The following is a 25655-nucleotide window of genomic DNA, read 5'->3' on the forward strand; positions in this document are numbered from 1 at the left end:
GGTTGTATTAGAATGACAATCACGTTGCCATCATTCATTAAAAAGAGACAGATAAGAACCTTCTGCAACATGAGTGCAACTGGTCTGGGAGCTCAGTCAGTGAAGCAGGATCACTGACAGAGTTGTGGGTTTGACTCTCAGCAGAAACCTCTGCAGTGAACTGAGCAACTGCAGGCAGTCGTTGCTGCCCTTAGCTTCTCGCTGGCTGGCGATACCAAACCACCAGATGAAAGCAGAGCGATTCAGAAACATTACCTGATCAAATGAAAAGCACCTAACTGTGGCAGACAGATCTAGATGAAGAAATACAAATGTGATGATGTGCAAGACGAGGAAGAAAAGAGGAAGGCTGAACAATTGACATCAGTCTCTGAAAGTATGAGAGTATGACAGATGGAGAGGAAAAGAGATGAGGCAGTGAGAGACGGAGAGATCGTTTTAATTATAATCGTGAACGAGTGGTAGAGGGAGCAAGACAGAGAGGGAGAGAAATGCTTGGCTGTGGCTTTGAGTTGCAAGAAAATGAAATAGAGTGGTGATTAGTGAGATGTGGAGCTGCGTATGTGTGTGTGTGAGATCCTCATTTGAGCGATGATACTGTCTGTGATGTCACAGGCTCGCACACACATACAGACACACTCAGGGCTACAGTGTATGACTGCACTTATTTTTAATGCAAGTTACAAAACACTTGCTTACTTTTCATTATAGAAATAGATTCACTTTCTGAGATATATGCTTCTTTGCTTATTTAATGAGAGTCTGATGGGAAGATCAATACCACTCCTACTCATGGCATTAAGTTTAAAACTAAAGCCAGAAGCTGGTTGGATTACCTAAGACCAAAAACGATACCAGGGGAAATACATAGTTTGCATCTCTCTAAAGGTGACAGGGTTCAGAAAATTAATCATAACCTCAGGGGTTGAAAAAGAACTAACAGAAAAATGAAGGAAGTCAGCTATAGCGTGCCGCTCGTACAGTTCGGCTGCACAATTTGACAGCAGAAACATAAACACTTAACCCTGATCCAAAAATGCTTTTGGTATCTAGAAATCAGACAAACTCTATGAGGAAGCACTTCGCAAGAGCGGGAAGGAAAAACGTCCTTTTAACAGGAAGAAAACTCCAGCAGAACCAGGCTTTAAGAAGGGGCAGCAATCTGCTGCGACCAGTTGGGGGTGATGTGTCGTATAAACACATAGTGATGAAAAGAAGTGAGTGTAGAAAAAAAACATTCGATGTATCATGGGAAGCCCCCAGCAGCCGAGACCTATTGGAGCATAACTACGGGTGGATTCAGGGTCAACTGATTCAGCCCTAACTATAAGCTTTATTAAAAAGGAAACTTGGCAAAATTTGCATCCCATTTACCCTAAGAGTGAGTTTTTACTTCATCTTGCTAACCAAGTTAGCTGCCTGTGGAGGTCTCAGTTGTGTCATGAAATATTTTTCGAGTTTAGGCCACACATTACGCGTTAGAAGTGGTAGATGGCAAACCACTTTAAAGGTCTACACATTAATCGGTTTGTCCATTTTTTATCTCCCCTTATGCAAATATACTGATCTCTGGTCCAAAAGCAGTTTTTCCCCTTCAAAATAAAATGTGAGGTTTGAGTATTCGTTTGATCTGCTCTGTCATTATTTTCAGTAAAACGTTGTTTGCTCTGAAATATGTCAGGTCATTGTGGACATATTCCTTTATATTAGTAAGCAACAGAGCTTCTTTCCTGTATTTGTGCACTGTTTGGACTGGGGATCAAGTAGAGCACACCAGCCAGCCAAGCGCACAGACAAAATAAATTGTTTCTGTGTCTCTGTAGCTATCTTGTTCTGACTTTCTTTTGTCCTGGTCCTTGTATCTTCTCTCTCCATCTCTGTTTCTCCTCATCTGGTGAATACAGATCTCTCACGAAGTCTTTGTTTCTTCTACCATCATCTCTTCTCACAAACATACTTCAGACACATACCAGCATCAGAGGTGTTTCATTCATACCGTTTCACACAAAAAGAAAACTGCCTGCTATGTTCTTGTCTCTTTGTCTGTGCTTCAATTTGTATTTCAAACAAGCACAATATGTTGCCATGTTGTATCCTATAACAGAGAAGAGAAGAGAAGATGAATGAAAGCTATAAAGAGAGAGCACATGCTGACACGCTTATCTGTGTGATGACTTCAAAGTGTGTATACAGCAAGAGAGAGGAGAGAGAGCGAGGTCATTATCTGCAAGAAATGGATTACTCAGATTAGATTGCTGAGCACAGTGAAGAGCTGTAGCACAGTATGCTTGGCAAACCCTCCTCTCTCTCTCTCACACACACACACACTAAGCTCCTGTCGACTCCTCAACACATCTGTCATACAAGCAAGTCAAAATAAAGACATCAAAGAAGCTATAGCTCAATAGACACATATAAATACCCAAGCACACAAAGGCACAGTTAATCTGTTAAGAAACCTATCCAACAGCCCACGCCCTTCTGCAGGCACATGACCTTTGGCTTAAACGCATTCAGTTAGTCTTTATTTGTTTCTGTCATCTAAGAACAGAAAATAAAACAGTCTTGAGTTAGTTGCCTGATCAAAAATCTCCAATTTCTTCTTATTTTGAAGGTTTCCTGCGAGTATTTACACTCTTATAACTTAGGTTTTCCCTGTATCTGTGCATAATCTCTGAGATGTTTCTACACTTTTAATGGATTTAGAAAGGCGTCACATTGGCGTGAGGTTTAAAGAACTGACTGCTCAGACACAAGAAGGAGTTGAAGCGCAGATCTGTCCGAGGGCATCCCTAATTCTTAAATACAAGAAACGTGGATACACCAGAACCCTTTCACGGTCAAACTGAGCAATCGGGGGAGAAGGGCTTTCGTAAGAGAGATGACCAATACCCTGATGGAGCATGGCTGAGCTCCAGAGATCATGTGTGGATAGAGGAGAAACGTCCAGAAGGGCAACAATCACTGCTGCACTCCATCAATCAGTCTGAGCTTTATGGCAGAGCAGCCTCTCCACAGTGGACCATGTAGAAAAAACCTGCATGGAGTCTGCATAAAAATACCTAAAGGACTGTCAGACATTTTCTCTTTAAAATACACAGTTATATCAAAATCTACTTCACCTTGCAGTAAAAGTGTTTTGAACATAGATTTATGGAAGAAAATTTAATTCACTCAGTTTTTAGCATGAGGCTGCAAAGTCTGGAACTGAATACTAGCTGGATTTGATGTAGCCCTCTGAAACCATTACCAGACCATCTGGTGATGTAGACTGCTGTTTTCTAACATTTTTTAAAAAAAATTAAAGCTATTACTTTGCTGAATTAAGAAAGTATTGTGTGACATTTGAATCCCAAAATAATTTTGGAAATTAACAGAGCTGCAGGGCTGCAATTTTTTGTACTTTGTTTTGTCAACATAATCATTATTTGGGGTAAATACCCCTTGCGTAACATCACATATGTTCATTGCACCTAACAATTCTATGTCAAATGCTCCAAAAGTGGTAACAAAAAACATAAACGTTGGATATAACATTAGTATGTTTCTCAGTTTGTGGCCATTAAGAGCCTCTCTACTCCTCGGTTGTCTTTCATCTTACTTACATTAAGGTAGGATGCCTTATGGAAGGGAAATATGGCTGGAAGACATAGAACACAACACAAGCCACTATTTTTGTGCATATTAAAGCAGAAATGAGATCATCCTCTGAGAAATATCACCAGCTTTCCTCTAAGACAGTGATCATAAAGTCAGATAGCTCGCATTAAGAGTGCTTAAGGTTTCATAATCTCATCTTACCGCCTAAAGCAGAATGCTGTATATTTGACTTCAGTTTGCAGAAGAAAATGTTGAATGTTTAAGTTCAAGTTTGAATCAACACAAAGGCTTAACTTTTCAAATTGTTGTTATAGCAATTGTATTATAAAACACACCTTTATAAGTACCATTTAGATATGAAAACTTGGTATTGTGTGGGGGCAGCAGTATAATTTCCAGCATGTAGTCTATCATAAACTCATTAGCAGCGAGGCTAAAAGCTGCAACCACAAAACCACAGAACAAAGCAAAAAAAAAAAAAACACAAGAGTGCACAAGATTATTTCTCCAAATATGCCACTCCACATTTGTTTTTTCAAAACACCTCCTCCATCTTTAACTCTTTCCTCATAAACAACATCTAACAACCTCCCAAATTTGGTTTGATGACCATTAGAATATTTTACGGGTTTTTCCGAGCATAGCTTCAAATTGGCAGAGGCTAAGCTCACTAACTCCTCATGCACACTCAGTCATTTTGTTCTGTAAGTTTCCGTGAAATATGACAGAAACCGCTCAGTTCAGAAAAGAGCTTCAAGGGTTACTCCTAGTAGTCCTTCAAAGGGGGTAAAGAGTTAGCATGCATAATTCCTTGGCTGTCTTTAAGAATGCAAACACATGGAAATGCAAGAATCAGGCAATACAAAGCACTCCTGCTAATGTAACGCAAAGTCTCTGCACCTCTTCAATTATGGCAGAAAATTCTATATTACCGTACAAAATTACTGACATCAATACACAGAATCTGGCTCAAGGGAAACTAACAGTTGACAGTTTTTCTTATTACTGTTGGCAGCATTGCCTTTTAGGTATGTTCAACACGCACAGAGGGCGAGCCGGGGGGAGTCCCAGCACCCCACATGCCACTTTCAGTAAATACAATCATGGAAGAGGCTGTTGTTAAAAGGATATGAAGCACTTAATTGGGATTATTTTGGTTTCAAACCAGGAGAAACGTTAAGCCAAAGGACGTGAATGTAGCTTCAGATAACGGATGCCGCTGCCTGCAGACTCTACATGAACAAGTCAGCAGAGACAATACATGCTATTAAATGATCAGGGTGCAGAACCACACATGCAGTTGTTGGTCTAGTTCCATGCTTTTTGAACCGATGTTGCTTTTAAGCATGGGTTGAATGCCTGAAACACTACAGAAGGCTTGATTGTGTGAAAGGCAGAAATCATTGCAGCATTCATTATATTTTACTAAAGAACACAGATTATTACATTTGATAAACAAACTCAACATGACCAAGACAAAAATTAAATGGCAATCGACTTGCCAAATTGCAATTAGCCACTCGCCAAATTCTATTGAAAAACTACAATGCACTGTGGTTACTGACTTTTCAACTGCCCTTAAAGGGTTAGCAAATCTCCCTGCACCTGTCACATCGCAGCCAATAAAGGAGTAATAATTGAATACAAGAGCAAGTCACAACAGACTACAATGCAGGACAGGATTTTTCAAGGTGAGGCTGCTGCAGGCTGCAACTTTAGGCGACAGATGCCTCCGTACAGGACAACAAGCTCAATTCACTTTATGAGCTGTCACCAAACATTAAAGAATCAGATAATGTGAAAAAAAAAAAACACTCACGCAGGATACTGAGGACTTATGAATGCCTTCAGATACACGTATTAAAAAGTAAAATATCTCAAGACATGTGCATCTTGTGGGAGGGTACCAGAAAACTCTCCAGTGTTAATGACCAATCACCAATTAACAAGCTTTTGTTGAATCCAGATGAGCAGTTGCATTCTCTGCAAAGCAATCTTAAAACTCTCAGTTAAGCTAACTTTAAAAATCTCAGATAAAACCACAACTCTTATATGTAAAATATATATCCACAGGCTACACCAAAGCACTGAAATATATGGGCTGTGACTCCGAGAGACTAAGTCAGCAAAGTAGCCGATGCGTTCCCAGGAAGGAGATTGTTTACTTAAGCATGATTTTTGTTGGGCAAACAGTCAGAACTAAAGAAAAAGTATATATTTATATCAACGAAGACAGCAAGGGCTTTCTTTTTACTGTATGTGGTCAGATCATTCTTATTCCTATGTATCACCCACCTCTGAGCCACAAAATATGTTGTTGCATCTTTAGACAAGTGCCTCAGGTGCTGGTGCAGTGCAATGCAAAACAATCCCAGGAACCTCCCATCCAACAACTTTTTGATTTTTTTTGTGCACATAAAAATAAAGTGTATTGTGGGTATGCCAGGTGAAGCAGAGGCGACTGAAAAGAGCCTGGTGAGGACCAGTCTGTGCAAAACACCCATACCTTTACACTACTTACCTATGCTTCATCACACTCACCCGCACAAACATAGAATGCTCACACCAAGATATCAGAAGAGAATGAAAGATTCTTCATCTACTCAAGCCTGCCATTATGTTCGCCTTCATGGGTACTGCACAAAAAGCATGGTTAATTCACAAAAGGAGGTAAATCCACCCTCTAATGCAGCCGTTCTCTGGTGGTTTTATAATAACATTCTTGAGTGGACTCACTTTAGTTGTCGTGTACAGCTGCTGATTTATTTTGACTGGAAAACGGGATCATACAAACAGGTAACAGGAGACTGAGTGGCCCCGATCAGTGGGTCATTCAAACATCAGTTAAAATGACCAGATGGAACATGACAAAGTGTTTATCTCTTTGGTCCTATGTGGCTTTAAACTACAAATGTTGCATATTTTTAACACGTCTTTCTCCAGTGGGACTGGAAGGAGTGGCACACAAGTCTCTGATCTCTAAGGAGGGAACTCAGAGACATATTTTTTTCCCTTTTTCCCCTCCTGGGTGCCACTGATGATGAAGATGAGCAGAACTGACACTTTGAGCAGCCATTTGGCTTGTCAGGTGTGTTAGTGCCACAGTTGGGCACATCAAGTCACAGTTACTGCTTAGCTGGCCAATCATGGAAAAAAAACAATTCAAAGATACATCAGATGGAAATTCTGATTTGATATATAAATATTAGGATAGCTTATTCGTCAAAGAACAGACCTGACTCAATCAGATGTTTAATCGTTTGACATTAGTTTGATAACCAATACATCGTTAAAGTTATTTACACAAACAAAAATGCAAGTAGGTGCTAGTCCAGACTTCTTTTTATGTCCTCCCATGAATGCTTTCTCTGTCTGATGCTGTTATCTCTGATTTCTGGGTGAGCAGGCACACAGTTAAACAGAAAAAATCATATGAATACATCACAGTGGACTCAGAACTTGTGATGGTCATTTCGTCATAATTATTTATTTTATTTCTCTACTGAAAAACAAAAACTACACTTACAGAACATTACTGTGCAATCAAAATAACTGTGTTATGTAGCAGTGAACCTACGCACATTCCTTTATATATGTGTGTATATATATATATATATATATATATATATATATATATATATACACATCTGTAAACGTGTCTAATTTTTAGTGTATGTAAGTAGGTGTATCTAGTCAATATGGTGGAGGTGGTGTTGCCTTGACTACCAGAGTGTGAAGGTATGGTGTCCAACAGCAGTTCTGGTTATTATGGATGTAGCGTGCATACGCACGCGCGCGCACACACGTACACACACTGGGTGCCTCTGCGACAGCGCTGTTCACAGCAAAATACAAACACCTGAGTCGTGACAGGCTTACGAAACGGCTTCAGAGCCTTCACGGCGAGATGTCGGGACTGTTAAAAAAAATAAAACCCGTCCACCTTTCACCAGACATCAAACACGGAAGGACGGACAGTCAGACAGCAGTCGGTTTGAAGTACTCACGCTTTTCTTCCGCAGGTGAAGCCCGTGCTTCAGTAGTCCCGGCAGATCCCGGATTTTGTGTTTCAGCTGAGCTTGGTCTCTTGCGCTCCTGTTCCACCGCAAGCCCGCAAGTAAGCCGTCCTCTGCGGGCTCCGAGTCCTCCATGGTTCCTCTACTTCTCTCTGTCCTCGAGCCGCCTCTCTGCCTGCCTGCGCTCCCGGTGCCTACTATATCCTCAAAAGGTGCACCGCCGCCCGCGCCTGTTCGCCATTTCCCCCCGCCTCGCGCTCCCACTCAGCGACCTGCATCTGCAGCCGAACCGCGCGCAGCCTTAACGACCTACTCAATGTATTCCGCAGCACGCGACGCCGCTGCTCCACCCAATGGCTCGAGCGTCCTACTCTTCGGTAGGCTGCTGCCAGGTTCGTGTGTGTGTGTCTGTGTGTGTCTGTGTTGTCCGCGGGAGGGGGTGTCACAGGTGCAAACGAACATTGCATCACTTTCACCTCTCATCCTCCACCAGCCTGTCTACACCGGGGGAAATATTCACAGGGACTGGTGGAGCTGGCACCATAGTGTCACTGCTTATTTCTGTTAGAAGTTGAAAACTTGAAAGCTAATGACAGCAGTGTTTGGGGGAAGGGAGGGGGAAGAAGAAGAAGCAGACGGCACCCGGTAGGGCTACGTCACCACTTTACCTGGCTCAAATTTCCATAGGTAAACAAAGAGCCGCCACAGAGCGAACCTGTGTGGGTGTGCCTTTCGAGGTAGCTGACATTCAAGAGAGCATTTTCCTCATTTTAATCCATATTTTATTGACCTAACGTTTCAGCTTAACCTTTCTCAGAAGCACCTGTGTACCACTCTGTGCGAGAGGGGTACACCATGTAGCTTTGTTGTAAGTTTTTGCCTCATGATGTCTCTTATGTGGTTCGCCCTACCATAGAAGTCCATAATAGCAATTATTAGACTGAAAAACGAGATGGTGTTTGTGTATCACCGTTAATTACAGCATGCAACACATTAATAATGTCACTTATTATTTTTGAATAATACATGACAAGCATTATAAATTATCTTGTGAACAATCAAAAACTATTCGTCAGCAAGTGCCACACAAAAAACATTGCTAAATCAAATGGAAAGTTAGCTATTGTAAACTCAATCTTTGATCCAATTGAGCCCAGGATTAATTTATCCAGCTCAGACAGGTTCCCGCATATATGGCACAAATCTGGGTGCCACAGCGATTGCATGGCCCTGACTGTAAAGCATAGAGATAGAGTCTGATCATATGACGCTAAATGAATGGTAAAGATGTCAATTTATAGATGGACATGTGATAATAGCACCCAGAGTCTCCAGAAGTCTGATAGGAGAGGAACGGTGCAGTATAAGAGTGATTTAAACAAACCAATAGAATTACAGGAGAAACATCCAATAGAAAATCTTCAAGGCATTTTTAAGTTAGATACAGAGACACTAAACAAAGAGAAGCTGAATAAATAGTGGTAGAACATTTTAAAACTGGTCTCCTCCAAGCCAAGGAGAATTAAGTATGTCATCAACAATAAAAGTAAACTAAAGTTTTATTCTTTTAAAAGAATAAAAGATTTGTAAAGTCTTCTGAGTTCCAGCTGCGGAGCTTGTGTTTCTGTTGGACTAAATCTAAGCAGTTAGTTTTTCATTTGGCTTTGAAGTGATATTGCATAAGTGGTGTGTATATTTCTGTTAAATGAACAAAAAAAAGAGTTTGATGGAAAATTTCAAGAAGAAAGCACTAAAGAAATGCCCAAAAACTTCCATTCACCAGCCACTTTATTAGGTACATCCGTCAGTACCTCGTTGATGAAAATCTATTTTAAAAAAAAGAAATCAATGAATAAATCAATCACGTGTCAACAACTCAGTGCATTTAGTCATATAGATCTGGTCAATGTGACCTGCTGAAGTTCAAACTAAACATCAGAATGGGGAAGAAAGGTGATTTAAGTGACTTTGAATGTGGCATGGTTGTTAGTGCTAGACCGCCTGGTCTGAGTGTTCAGAAACTGCTGATCTGCTGGGATTTTCCCACATAGCCAACTCTAGTGTTTACGGAGAACAGTCTGAAAAAGAAAAAATAGCCAGTGAGCAGCAAAAGATGTCTTTCTGATACCAGAGGTCAACAGAGAATAGCCAGACTGCTTTGAGCTGATAAGGCAACCATAACTCATATAATCTCTTGTTACAACCAAGGTATGCAAAAGAGCATCTCTGAACGCACAACATGTTGAACCTTGAAGCAGATGGGCTACAGCACCAGAGGAGCACAGCAGGTGCCAATCCTGTCAGCTAAAAACAGGAAGCCGAGACTACAATTCACAGGAGCGCACATAAACTGGACAGTAGAAGACTGGAAAAACATTGTCAATCGGATCAGATTTCTGCTGTAACATTCAGATTGTGGGATCAGATTTTGGTGTAAACATCATGAAGGCATGGATCAGTCCTGCTTTGTGTCAATGGTTCAGGCTGGTGATACTGGTGTAATGGTGTGGGGGATATTTTCTTGTGCCCATCTGGCACAGTGTTAACTGAGTACTGTTGCTGACCATGTCCACCTCTTTATAACCACAGCGTACCCATCTTTTGAAGTGATGCCACAAAGTTCAGATCATCTTGAACATGACAATGAACTCATTGTACTCAAATGGCATCCGAAGTCACCAGATCTCAATACAGTAGAGTATCCTTGAGATCTGGTGACTGTGGAAAATTCACATTATGGATGTGCAGAGGCTGTTTTACTGTTGAGGTCTTAATAGACAAACATTGTGAGCTGTAGCGACACTCACCCCATATTATCCCGATGAGTTACTGCTTGTTATTACATAGTTTTACCAGGAGAGAGCACCAATGAGTTATACGTTCAAATGTGAACATGATAATCACTGTTCTTTACAGTTTGTTTGTTAGTTTTTTGTGTGTCATTTGGCTCCAAAAACAAAGAGCATGAGCCAGTAGACCTATATCAACCGGATGCCATTGTAACAATAATGGGCTCAACAATCCACCAATCAAGAGGGTGAAAACTACATTGAGTCTATGACCTAACCCAGGAGGTTGCAACATTAGCTGCTGCTCTGAGGGTCACAGACTCTTACCAAAATCCAGATTAAAGAAATATCCGGCCTGCTTCTGGATTAAACAGGATTTTGACACATTTCCGGAACTGCTGGAACAGTACGATTTCAGATCCAAGGAATGAATGAAAGATCTCTCGCTCTGTTTGTTTCTATAACATTTTATTATGCTTATTTATTTTCTTTTATACATACATAAATACACACACATGATCTACAATCAGGAAAAGATCGGCAGTTCGCGACTGGGAGGAGACACAAACCCAAACTTGGGGGATGGTTGCATCAGGAAGGACATCCGGCATAAAACCTGTGCCAAATCAGTCATGCGGATCCATCCACTGTGGTGACCCCTTGGGAAATAAGTAAGCAGGTGACAGTACCTTCTAGTACTGTAATAGACTATGAATTGTAAGGCGTATTAATCTCTGAAGAAAATATGTTTGGCTCTGTGGCATGCACATGAGAAACAAAGCCTGGGGCTTGGCCTGCACAGGAGCGCAGTGGCCTAAGCAACAAGGCTGTAATACCCTCTGTAATGTATTCAACACATTTTAAAATTCATTGGTATTATATGGGGCAATAAAGCTTTTCTTATTCATAATTCCAGCAGTAAAATATTGTTTGCTGTCCACTTGCATCATAATAAGAAGGATGTGTTTTTGCTACTTGCACTACACACCATGCATTTCTTTCTGGATATTCTTTGTGGGTTTATGAGTCATGGGGGAAAAGAGTAAATTCACTATATGTATTTAAAAAGTGCAGCCTTCTCGGGAAGTTGTTTAATGTTCAATGACCTGATTAAAAAATTCAACTGAACATGACATGAAAGAGAATGAATTTATTAATACAGCAGATAGGAGAGGATCTGAGCCCGATGCTCCACACGACATAAAGCCAAGCAGAGTTCAGCTCGAGTGCTGCGGCTTCAGTTGTACAACTCAGATGTCGAGGCTGCTTCTTGATAGAACGTGTAATCTGGGATAATTGGCCCCTTTCTGGGACTCAGATTATACCACCACCATGGCTGTTAGAGGTAATGGGACAGTGTATAATGTTTGGCAGCTGAATAGCGCACACAGAGAAAAAAGAAAAAAAGACATCAAAACTATTTTTATTTTTGATCAAAAGCCCGCTGGAGCATTTCAGTCCTTCACATGTCAAACCTACAGACGCACAGTCATGACATGCTGTATATCAACTGTCTCCATCACTCGTCGTACTTGCAGATGATGAACTGTAAACTCCACACAGACCTTTTCACTTTTGCATGTTGGTCACAATTTCTTTTACTTTATGACTGCATGTCAATTAAAACCAATAGACCCAAGTGCAGGTGTTTAACAGTAGGAATAGCAAGGAACACTAATAACGACAATAGGCCTGTACCCTGCTAGAAATAATCAAGACATGTATATGATATCCACCATGCTACTGTGATAATGTCAGGGCCAAAGGATGGAAAAGGACACATTATTTCTACGTAGCACTTAAAGCCCATTGAGTCGGCCCCTGGCTCCTCTGGTCCACATGTCCTGGACAAAATACCAAATCCTAAATTTCCCCCTCACCATTCATCCATCAGACTGTTAGTGTGTCTGTGACTGTTAGAAAGTGCTTTAGGGCATAGAATAAAGAGCTGTATGAATGCGTGTGTGAATGGGCGAATGTGTCTCATAGCAGAAAGCACTTTGAATGCTCAGATAGAGTACACTTACCATCACACTTCTTTTACAGGGTATCCTAATGGATACATGAAAACGAACATCGTCTTTTTAAATGAAATTTTCCACTATAAAGTAATGAGAATAATACATGGCAAAAAAAAACTAATGTGAATTAATGTCAGACTTTATGGACAGTCAGTTCTGGCAGAAAATGTTCATGTATGAGCTCACCATCAGAAGTTTAATTCAGAAGTTTAATGCGACTCAATCTGCTGTGCCTGCAATAATTTTAGCATCAAGCGTTACCTTTGACCTGAGGAAAACTGAGGAACAGGATGGAGTCTCTATATCACGTTTTCACACAGGCTTGATAAAACACATGGCTGCTGCATGAGAACTCTGTGGAGAGGCTGCCGTCTGTAGATAAACATACAGTACAGCTCGAAAATGGAAAGCAGCTTCGACATCTGTTAGTAAAATCCCCTTCTCCGTGGACAAAGAACGCTGATTCGAAATGAAGAAGAAACGCCTCATCAGGGGCCTTGTGAGCGCCACAATGAGCCAAAAGCTGAGAAGCCGAGCGAAACAGAATTACTGAAAAGCCATCAGTCATGTTTAGATCATTGTTCAGATAGCTGCCTTCTGACATTTTGTGGACACTGAAACAGAGGCTCTGAAACTACAGTTTCCGAGAAGATGATATTACAGTTGATAGGAAGAAATAGCCTGCGCTCAATCAAATCAAAACCTTCCACAACAAAAAACAAAAAAAAAATTCCTGCAGAGTGGCATCCCACAGTGTACGTTTCACAGTGACAGCATGCTAATCAGCGTGCTCTCCTCTAAAAGTAAAAAAACAAAACAAAAACAACAACAAAAAAGGAAATAAGGAAAACACTCTGTGCTTGCTCAATGTGCTGAGGAAGCAAAAAGAAGAAAAGAGGACTTTGGGATTTCTCGTGGTAAGACTGATGAAATATGCTTCTCTGTCGTCCTCGGGGACACCACCGGGACCAGCCACTGATACATGCACGCGGTCATATATGCACACGCAGCAAAATCAAATACAAATGATTATATAGTGTTAGAAAAACACACACAGTAGTGTATATACTGTACTACACAGCACATGATAATGTGATGATGCAGTAGGGGGAGAATGGATTATAGGGGGAGGGGAAGGTGAGTAAAGGAGGAGATGGGGAAAAGAAAGAGGGGGAGAGAGCAGGGAGAGATAGTAAACCAATTACTCCAAGACCGGAGAAAACCTTTCATTCCAACTCTGTCACCACACAAAAATATACAACTTCTATCTCTACTCCACCTTCCATGCATACAAATGCAGTGTCTACACACACTGGATAGACAGCTCTCTTTATCACTCACTCACACACATATTCAGAGCTCTCTTCAAACAAATGCACTCTTGATTAAATATTGAAGAGGGCCTGTGGCGAACTGAGCAGAGATACAATTTCTGCTGTCTCTCGTGGAGCTCTCCGTCCAGGGAAGAAGAAAAAGTCAAAGGAAGAACAGAGCGGCATGAGGAAAAGGCACAAAGGGAAGAGGAAGGGAGAGAGGAAAGGATGAGAGGTGGGAAAAGGGAGAAGAGCCAACAAGGTTGCGATTACAAAAAAAATGACAGGAAAGGAGAAGATGGAGGATGGAGCAGAATCACAAAGGAAAGGAGAGTGAGGGGAGAACTGTTACATTGAGCTAAACACAAAATGACAGACAAGGTCATGTATACAAGAACAGAAGCAAAGCTTGGACCCTGAAAGACTGGTTCTTTCATTCTGGTTACTGCACTGACCTTTACAGCATGACAGATGTAACAGGAATTCTGACTCTGCTGCCTAACTGAGTGAAACAGCTCAAAGACTGTGAGACAGATTTCCCCTGAAGTTTGGGTAGAACCTCATAAAACAGCCGTTAACTTACGGTGGCATTTCCCAAAGTTTACCATATAAGTTTACTGAATTTAAAGTGTGATGTGCAGTAGAGCAAGATGATAATAGCTGAAGATATAAGGAAAAGGAGAAGCAAATAATAATGGTATTTTCAAGTAGTGAGTAAATTCAGGGTTTTTTTGGTTAACAACAATATTTTAAGTCATTTTAAGCAGTATTTTAAAGGAAAACACAAAGATGTTTCTCCATATCGTAACAATATAATTTTACAAGAATGGGGCGTGTCACTGAGCAACCTAACATCCTCATCCTACATTGTGATTGGGCATTATTTTGATGCTAGGAAACACTTATGTGAATTGTCAATGTTTGAACTGTCCAACTTAATTAATTACAATAAAACAAATCATATTAAAATTAAATGCATTCTTTTGGAATAGAATTTTAATCAATGTAAAAGTGAATTCAATCCAGGTGCTCTGAAACTGTGTATGATCCCCATGGAAGATTCTTCGACTTTCACTTTGCAGAAGGAGAAGAAGAAGAAGAAAAAGAACAACAACAACAACTGACCACAGATTCCCAGATCTCCTTTTAGTTAGTCGGCTCCATCTCTATAATTTAAATATCAAAGCACTATGTAGTTAATATCTAGAGAGGCAAGATTATCCTACTTAGTAATACAGCAAGATCTCCTAAAGGTAATGTACACTAGAATGGTTTTATGCATAGGAACCACTTACATGAACATTTTAGTGAAGCAGAAAGCATTAAACACATAACACATGTACAACAGATTCACATATACATAATTTCAAGCTTGGTCATATATTGCTGCAGTATTAGCGTGGGCAAATAACAAAACAAACAGTCCGTTGCATACCTTCAGCCTCAGGAAAGTCAGCTTTCAAGAGAGAGCTGATCAGAGCGTGAATCCTTAGAGCTACACATGATTGCCATCTAGCAGCAGCCCCAGTGTACTGCAGTAAAGAGTTCAGTCTTACAGGCTCAGCCATCATGTACTGTACTGTATAAACCCTGACCCTGACCAGGACTCACATATCGTGCCCAGAATGTTTTATCTGAGAGGTATGCATGTAATAATGTCTAGCTTTTAAGAGCAGGATACTTCAGGCTGCATTTCTACACTGCAGTCAAAGCGTGAAAATGTAAACCAACAAAAAAAATGTATTTATTAAAAATGACCATTTATAGCTATGTTATAAATCATGACAAGACCAAATTGTTTGTTCTTTTCATGATTTGCATTAGATAATAATTACTTAGTAATTACAACCACTGAATGTCAGTTACATCTGTTATCTTAATTTCCACATTCGGCCAGCTGTAATGAACTTGTCTGTATAAATAATTCATCTCCTTAGAGCCCTGGGTCAAACTTTGGAGGGTTTGATGAGTTTACTTTATACTGTTCCCACCTACTGTGTTTATAACAATGTTGGCGTGGAATAATTGTACAGCATGCATCTTTAGTGACTTTAAGGAACAAAAACTGTTTGGATTTTCTGGAATCTACACAGTGTTAAAAGCACACTAGCATCACTATCCACAGGGAAGCCAGATGTACATGACCATGGTCTGAGAGAGTGCCAACCTACAAAGAACAAAAATGGTGAAAAGGTGCAGTGATTTGTTGAAACGTGCAATCATTACATAAGGCATCAATATAGTTTGTACAATTCTAAATAGCTTAAAGGACAATATTTGGTATGACCACCTTTATTCTACAACAGTCTCAACTCTTTGAGGCAAGCTTTCTTGTCATTTCTCTGTTCTCAGCATAGATAATCCCACAATGCTTCAATAATGTTGAGATCCAGGGAGGCCAATCTATGACTGTTGTAAATACTGATAATGATTTGACCCAACAATTTCCTAACTGAATTCAACACTCCATAAGCCCTGCTGCCGCTGATTTGCATTTCTTGTGCAATTTGGCATAGCTCAGCCTTTACTTCGTGCTTCCCTGCTTCTTTGCTCCAAATTCAACACCTTCAAACTAGACTGAATTTTCCAGCTGCTCACATGATGGTCAATGGACAAGACAAAGACTAATATATTTGACCACAATGACAAGAGGAGTAAAGGTGGAGCTTTCAAACCTAAGAACACTGTACCAGATGTCAAGCATGGTGGTGGTAGTATCATGTTCTTGAGCAGTTTTGCTGACAGTGGCACTGGTACGCTGCACAAAGTGGATGGAATAATGAAGGAGGAGGACTCCAAAATCTCATAACTCAACTTCAAATCAGCAGCTAGCAAACTGAAACTTGAACAAAGCTAGATGTTGCAACAGGATAATGATCCAAAACACACATCAAAACTGGGTTTGCAAAAGCATTGACATCAACCCTATTGAAAATGTATGGGCTACGCTTAATCACATTATTTTATTGTATGATACCTTGGTGCCACTGGATTTTAACATGTCTCACACTCATACAGTAAGACAAATGGTGGGGGTGTAGTAAGGAAGTTGGGGGAAGCAGACAACTCCACAGGAAGAGTCTTTTGTCTCTTTGAGGACTCTGGTAGGTAGCAAGGGAGTGTGAACCTTAAAACCTGGGTCTATGCCATGAAACCAAACAATGTGAATTAACTCTAAATTCTGCCAATTATGCCAAGAACACTGGTCAAATATCCAGGCAGAATTATGGCAGCTGATTGCATATTTTTGAGATGCAAATTCCTAAGAGACATTTAAGCCTACATGTATCATTTCTTTTTTACCTAATAAAACTTCAGTCTTGTGCACCCCATTCCTGTTTTTGAAAGTCATTAAAGATGTATGGTGTACAATCATTCAACCCTGGAAAAAGCACAGTTCAAAGAGTTAACAGCTCCAAATTACCTTAACATTCATGCCCATGATGAGTGCACGTAAACTTGACCACAACTGTATTTTGTATATTTTTATTTAGATTCTTTCATCTCCTGAGCACTTTCGAGGGCTAGAACTAGTCCCAATACACCCATGAGATTTGTGGCATATTTACTGTGAATAAGCCACGACTCACAGGCAGAGAAAGAATCATAGCTCTTACTTTTATGTTTATTGTAAGGCAATACAACCATATACTGTATACTGTGAGGCAATCAAAATGAACAGGATCCGTAATGTTGGAATTTCAGTGTCGATGCAGTCTCACTATTACATTATTAGTCAAAAACAGATATTCCCCTCTGTTTAAAGATTACTGCTAGTTTGACTTTTTTACACATACAACCAATACAACCAATGCAAAAGAAAAGTGAACTGAATTTCCCTGAATGTAAGTTTCATTGATAATGAAAGGAAAAAAAGGGGATCTTACTAATTTAGACACATTTTATTTCTATGGAACATGGATAGACTTGTCTGAACAGATACTGGATGTTATATAGTTAGATCCAAGTATTTCCACAATGCTGCAGTTTTTGTAATCGAGCAACTATGATGTGATCGACATGAAGGGTTTCAACTTCAATTCACAGTGTTAAAAATATTGCATATTGCAACATATTTCCAAACATAAAGATCTTTTTTAATACTCGAACAAATATTTTTTTGGAGTCATTGACTGTTTGAAATCTAGAACGAATAGACATCATCAAATGTTGTGTTCCTTCACTCGAAACGATCAGCCAGGCCTTTACTGGAGACAGCTTTAGTTGCTGCTTGTTTCTATTTCCAGTTTTGTTTTGAGTTACTGAAAAGCACACTCTGTTGGGTTGAGATCAGGCGACTTGGCCATTGAAGAAAATCCAATTTCTTTGCCTTGAGAAACTCTTGGTTTTTGCTTTTTTCAGTTTTTGTTTCAGGTCATTATCAGTTTTCACTGTGAAGTGCTGTAAGATCAGTTTTGCAGCATTTGACTGAATCTGAGCAGAGTATAGCCCTGTACACTTCACAAATCATCCTGCTGCTTCACCATTCCCTGGTTCTGCACATTTTCCTCTACTATGACTCTAGCTCATGTTCATCTTGGTTTTTTCCCAGACCTGTGTAGGCTTATTTGGATTTTTTCTGTCTAATCTGGCCTTCTTGTTCTCAAGTATTCTTCAGTGTAACCAGAAGTTTGCATGTTATTCTGAACCCTCCGTATTTCCATTTGTGATTTGTTTTTCTTTCAGACTTTGACAATGATACAGCTGCCTTCTCAACAGTTAGTTTTTTGGGGTTTTTTGACTTGCTGTGGGGGGTTTCTTGTCAAAGAAATAATTCTGCCATCACTCAATAACCACTGAAGATCACTAAACTAAGTGATCTTCAGTGGTTATTCAGGTCCTTTAGAGTTGCTGAGTTGGCCAGTGCATTTATTCTTTTTATGGATGAAGCAGATGATTGATTTTGTCGCTCCTGAAGTTTTTTGTTTCTTTGTTGTTGTTTTGTTTCTCTCTGATAGGTAAAATTTGTTTTTCTTTTTTTCCTTCTTTTTTTTTTTAGCTTACTGATGGCTCCCATGATTTACACCGTCATGTCTTGGGACTTCGTTCAGCTACCATTTGGATCTTTAACACTTGGAATCAACTCCAGATCTTTATTAGCCATGACATAAAAGGGAACAGCCCTCACTTGGCCTCTGAAAATGGCAGATTGTATATAAAAAAAATAGCTGCATCTTCATTTGATGCAGTACTTTTATTAAAGAACTAAAGCCTGCACTTCAGTTACAGCGTAATAGTATCCACTTTGGTGATGCAGAGTTCAAAAGGTTATGTCCCTAACTGTAAATGTTACGATAAGCCATGCATGTTTCTTTTCGTCATAATTAGTAATTAGCTTCAGCTTGAGTCTTCACCTCAGCATTGACTCAAAGTGGTTTCAGTAGAAGGAGCTGCAGGTTTAAGACTAGTCAAAAGAAAGAAAATCTGGCAACCACTATGAGTGTGAATGAGTAATTTTCAAGTTAAATCATTTTCAAGTTAAATCATTCCACTGCCATAGTTTTCCCAAGATCAGCTTATTTGACTCATTTTATTTTCGCATTTACAGATTGATGCACTCGAGAGAAGGAAAGCTCATTTCCTTTTGTGTTGTCACATCCTTTCTTGTTATTTTTTGTAATGAAAAAATGGGAAGTTAAAAAAAGTGCTTGCTGCAACCAATTTCATTACTCCTTGCTTTCATTTTATTGATCTTTTTAGATTTTAGACAAAGTGTGACAGAGACAGGAAACTTCCAAAGGATTCTTGCAGATGATGGCCAGCAAATATTCTGGATAATAATTTTTTTTTGTTTGTTTTGTTTTTACTTTTGTTTTTGTTTTTTGAGAATCTGACAAGGATTAGCAACCTCTGTCCTCTGTCATAAACTAGACGTATGACATGTGACTTAACGATGTAAAGAGGAGGTACAACTGCATCGTCAGTTGCATGACCCATGGGCCACTTGACCCCAGGACCGACTTTTTTTCTCTTTTTTTTTAATCATGAATGTCGAACATTGAGTCAGCGTCTCAAATTATTTAACAGTTTCACTTCCCTTTACACGAGACTTGCTCTCTGCTATTTTCTTATAATTTATGTACATATGATTCTAGTTTTAGTTTTTTTCTTCAAAGCAGACACCTGGTTGGTTTAGTCGGCAGGTTTTATACAAAGATTGTTTCATTAAATTAAATTTAGCTCACAATGCTTACCTGTTTTTTGCTGATGTAGTTTTTCTTTCCATGTAAATCAGTACAAACCACACAGGAAGTCCCTATGTCTTTAGCTTGAACGTGACATACACTACTTCAAAACTACTACCTTATTTAGCACATAGAGATATATAGAGATATATGATATATCTATATATATAGATATATATATATATCTATATATATAGATATAAGATTTAGACTGCCAAACTAAGAAAATATAAGAAATGGTTGTCTTGGAGCAGCAGGAAAAGCATGCATTAAATCATAATGTACTCCAAGGTGCTTAGTGTAGCAGATGGTAAACTCCTTATAAAATGCAAAGTAACAAGGTACAGAACTTCCAAATGCACACACACACACACACACACACACACACACACACACACACACACACACACACACACACACACACACACACACATCCTAAACAAATCATCTCAATACGTACTGGGCAGCTACAACACAGCAAGAAGTGGCATTATAAGCGCTTGTTTAATATTTAGATAAAGGATAAAATAAAATGTAGATTTTTTTATTTCCCAAGTAGAAGACAGTCTGTGGTGTGCTGTGGACTTTTGTGGTAGAAAATAAGTGACTTTGGTCACAACTACAAAAAAGCAGAAACGAGAGAAATAGCTTGCAAGACTTTCTTTCCAGAGAAAACCAACCAGGATAATCACATGTAAACTAAACCCGGTGAATGCATCTGAGAATTGTGGCAGTTATATTTTCCCCAAACCTTACAGATTTAACAATCTGAAATCGTGTCTTGAAATTAGGGATGCAAATGTCAAGACTGGCAATTCCCAATAACTACACCCACGACCCCACAACCACTGAGCTATTATAAAGCCTCAGAATGTCCACTGAAAGTACCAAAATCAAAAGTGGAAATAAACCCATTCTTACAACATCTCTGGCCAAAAACATGTAGCGGCATGTTACATGTACTCTGTTGTTTAGGTTTGTTTGGTTTTAAGCCAGTTCAGGAGTTCTCTCATTTGATTCTCCACTGAGTAATCCTAGCAGACAGAGGGAAAGTTTCATTCCAAATATAGTAACAGGGGAAAATTAGAAAGAATTACATATTTTGACTATAAACCTCACACTGAGCTGGTGAACTGAAGCGCTCCAGACAGCTTGCTGAGGTGAATGCAAGAAATGTATCTGCATGTAATTGGTCCTTGAAAAGAGAAGATTAAGAAAGCAAGAAAGTTGTAAAAACAAACCAAACGCTGGTGGATAAAGTTGGGATCTTTAAAGGAAATGACATATATGGCCAATATTAAATCTTTGATTTTGACACACATTCCATGTAAAGAACAAAGCTCATGTCTAGATTGGGGTTATGAGCATCATATTCCAGCCAGGTTTCAATGTACTGAACAGATTTGAAAATCTTTTGTCTTCCAGGCCAAATTCTCGAAGAACAGAGAACAAAGGATAAAACACACTCACATACAAAAAATGTAAAATTCACCAATTTTTCTGACATTAATTTATTTGAACACAGAGAACAGTGGTAACTGTTGTTGTAAGCTTGTTGCGACAAAGAGTAAATCTTTCAATTGTATTGAACCTCAACGAGAGAAAGTGAAGAAAGATAAATATTACAGAGGCCTCAAAGAGAGACGTCCTGTTTTTCATGTTATTATAAGGCACAGCTAAACAGATATCCATCTGTGGGAAAAAAGGTAACAAAGTGTTAAAACAAACAGAATTTCAACTAAAAAACATTAGAACTACTGATAAGATGATGAGTCTCATATTTTAGGCTGGTGTAACATTATGTACAGTTACTTTCAATAACACAATTATTTATATAGACTCTATTATTCTCCATTATTTCCTCCAAACCATGAATTCGTAATAGGGTAGTTGTAAAACAGCTAATTAACAACTTAATTATTTTCAAGAGCTTCAGTCAGGTTTATGAGCGAATCACTGTACAGAAACAGTTTCAGTGAAGGTTACAAATGATCTTCTTAACAGTGTTTTATATACTAGTATTTTATTTTATTACCTAATATTTTATTACAGCGATTAGAGTTTGTTCTTGTAAATGGAGAGTCCTCTACACTAAGGTTAATTATGGAGTTCCACAGGGTTCCATGCTGGGACCAATTCTGTTTACGTAATATGCTTTTCTTGGGCAGCATCATTACAAGTAATTTTCACTGCTATGCAGATGACACCCAACTCTATCTATCCATGAACCCAGATAATGCACACCAATTAGGTAAACTGCAGGAAGGTCTTAAAGACATAAAGACCTCTATGACTTCTAATTTTCTGTCTCTAAATTTTGATAAAACTGAGGTTATTGTACTTGGCCATAAAACCTTGGGAATATGGTATTTAACCAGATGCTTACTCTGGATAGCATTACCTTGGCCTCGAGTAACAGTGTGAGGAATCTTTGAGCCATTGTTTTTTAAGGATATGTCCTTCAAATTGCATATTAGACAAATATGTAGGGCTTCTTTTTTTCATTTCCACAATATCTCAAAATTTAGAAATATCCTGGCTCAGAGTGACACTGAAAAACTAGTTCATGCATTTATTACTTCTTATTAGGATGTCCTAAAAAAAGAAACCTCCCTGACAATACTTCAGCTGATCCAAAATGCTACAGAAAGAATACTGACAGGGAGTAGAAAGTGAGAGCATATTGCGATCTCTTCAATGGCTCCTGTTACATCCAGAATTAAATTTGAAATCCTTCTCATCACATGCAAGGTTCTGAATAATCAGGCCCCATCTTATTTTAATGACCTTATAGTACTGTATCACCCCATTAGAGCACTTTGCTCCAGCAAAGCTCTGAAGTGAAGATGTAAGTACAGGCTCATGCAGTACTGTGGAAGACAGTTGAACCATTGGTCATTTCTTTATTATTTGTGAGGAAACTGGAAAATAGTTGCAGTGGTTTTTTTGAAAAATGGGAATTCATTATGTAAGGCAACAGTAGAGTTTGTACAATTCTAATGAGCTTGAAAGTCAGCATTTGCCTTGAACCCCTTTATTCTTCAACACAGACTGGACACTGAGGCAAGCTTTCTTGTAATTTCTTTAAGTGGTCTTTGGGCTTGTTGAAGGACATTCAAAGCTCTTCTTTGGATGCCTGCTGCCTTTTATTCTATTCTCAGTAAAGATGATCGCTCACTACTTCAGTGATGTTAAGGTCTTGGTTCTGGGGAGGCTAATCCATGACTGATAGTGCTCCACTGCGTGTTTTCTGTTCAGTTATGCAAACTCTGATGGTACTTTTATCCATTCTTATCATCAATTTTGACAAGATCTCCAACATTACTGTCTGATATGTACCAAACCATGACAGAGCCTCCATGTTTTACAGATGGCTGTAGACATTCACTATTGTACCTCATTGTACTATTATATATATTGATGAATATTTGATCCAAAAAAGTTCTTAATTGGATTCATCACTCCATCTCTTGATTTCTGTCTCTGTGCTTCCCCTGTGTTCCTTGTGTCACGTCTCATCTAGTTATCATTTTATGTCTGTGCTTCTCCTGGTTTCAGTGTCAAGTCTGTCTCATGTTTCCTGTTTTATTTTGACGGTCTCGTGCTATGATAGTGTTTTTAGTCTCATTGTATGTGATTTCTCCCAGCTGTGCTCTCCTCCTGTGTCTCATTTCCTAGTCCTCCCTGTGCGTATATGTCATCCTCTGCTTGTTGCCAGATCTTCTGCAACCGCTGCATTTCCTATGTCTCATGTCACATGTCTCATGTCTTTAGTTTCTTTATACTTGCTTCTAGTTTCCTCCCAGTTTAGGCTTTGACAGTTTAGTCTTTGTCTTTCTTCGCTTTTGTTTGTGTTTTGATTCTGCCACAATTAAAGGCACGTTTCAGTTAAGTCCATTGCCAGTGTCTGCATTTGGGTCCACACTCTCTCTTCACTCCACAGTACTGTTTACTCGGTAAAGTTAATAAAAGTGTAATATCAATATGACGGTAAAATAAGGCTTATATTTAATTTGAAGTAGATTTATCTTGGATTGCTGTTTCTACCGCAGAAGCTGAAATCAAAAGGTTTCCTAAAAGTTTGGATGTGAGTCTAATGTAACATTAATAACCTCTGAGTGGCCTTTTGTGAAGTCACAGCCTAATCTACTCGATGCATAGCTACAAATCTTTCCCACCACTATCTTCAAAAGGTTTGGCTTTCTTGAAAAGCTGTCGTTTTTGAACATCACTGAGCAATGACATGTCTTATCAAAGCACTAAATGATTTAATGGGTTTTAAACTTTCCAACCTTTATATTCTGCTGATGGGAAATATTTGTGATATTTAGGTCATCATGCTTTATCATTGCATTTTCAGGATATGCTAGTTACACACTTGTCCGTGATAACAGTAAAATCTCTCAGCAGTTCTTCCTTTAACGAGCTGCTTCACTGAGGTCACTCTATTGAAATTTCTAGACTTAGCACAGCTTCCTTAGAGACAGAAAGCAATTTTATTTCGCAGGATTTTTACTGTGTATTTTCACTGAAAATGTGAAATCCCCATTTTATAGTAATACAAAATAAAATGTTAATGTTTGAAATAAATAAATACCAATTTTATTAGTCTACATGTGTACATATGAAAGATGGCAAACTACTAATGTTTAAAGTCTTGCTAAAATTATTATGGCTGAAAGCATGTAAAGCAAACTGTATTAAAGGTATGAAAAATTGCTGTTCTGTAAATTGTCTGATTTATTATGACGCATGATATTATCAGATATATAGGGCACAATTATTCTATAGGGAAAATAAGGCAGAACGCCTTTTAACTTCAAATACATGTTAGTACTCAGTTGATTGTCTGATAAATACTATGTTCAGTGACACCCCAGTTTTGTCACACCAATTGTCAAAATGTACTTAAGTAGTTGCCAAATCATAGCTTTACCTCGTGAATCTCTAATCTTTCCTTTTGCTTTCACACATCTAACACAAGAGAGTGTGTATTTTTTTCAGATAACTCCCATTACATTGGTTACAACGGTACATTTATATGTTTAGACTCATTTTCATGTGATGCAAATAAATGTATAATTCCTGTACATGATAATGAATGGGGTTACATCTATTGATCATTTCATCTGCTTGTGCAGTGTATTTATGTATGTGTGTATGTAATTATGCATTGTTTATTTATTTATTTATTTATTCATCATATCATTTGATATATAAAGTTGCTACAAGCTAAATGCACTGGAATGCTGCTATGCAAATGTTTGGTTTTAGAAGGATTTTCCCTTTAAATTCTTGAGCTGAAAATATCATAGGGATTTTTTTTACATGATGATTCTCTGTGCTTTATAACTTCTCCAATCTTTGCTAAAAAAATTACTTAAATAATAATAATAATAATAATGGATTGGATTTATATAGTGCTTTTCAAGGCACCCAAAGCACTTTACAATGCCATTATTCATTCACTCTCACATTCAAATGGCACTTTTATAAATAATAATAAATACACAATAAATTACATATATATATATATATATATATATATATATACACACATATATATATGTATATATATGTATACATATATATGTGTGTGTGTGTGTATATATATATATATATATATATATATATATATATATATATATGTGTGTGTGTGTGTGTGTGTGTGTGTGTAATTTATTGTGTATTTATTATTATTTATAAAAGTGCCATTTAACCGGTATATATA

At 38.6% G+C, this 25655-nt stretch overlaps 1 protein-coding gene across 1 annotated transcript in view; it reads right to left on the reverse strand.

Moving 5' to 3' along the window:
- The window catches only part of rapgef5a (Rap guanine nucleotide exchange factor (GEF) 5a), a 49991-nt gene extending 40392 nt beyond the window's left edge, over positions 1–9599 (reverse strand). Inside the window, exon 1 of the mRNA XM_082520345.1 lies at positions 7608–9599. Coding sequence (XP_082376471.1) covers positions 7608–7751 — 144 coding nt within the window. The 5' untranslated portion in view covers positions 7752–9599. The remainder of the gene's footprint in view (positions 1–7607) is intronic.
- Positions 9600–25655: the final 16056 nt, after the last annotated feature.

This window comes from Aulonocara stuartgranti, assembly GCF_965226115.1.
Source record: "Aulonocara stuartgranti genome assembly, chromosome: 22".
NCBI lineage: Eukaryota > Metazoa > Chordata > Actinopteri > Cichliformes > Cichlidae > Aulonocara > Aulonocara stuartgranti.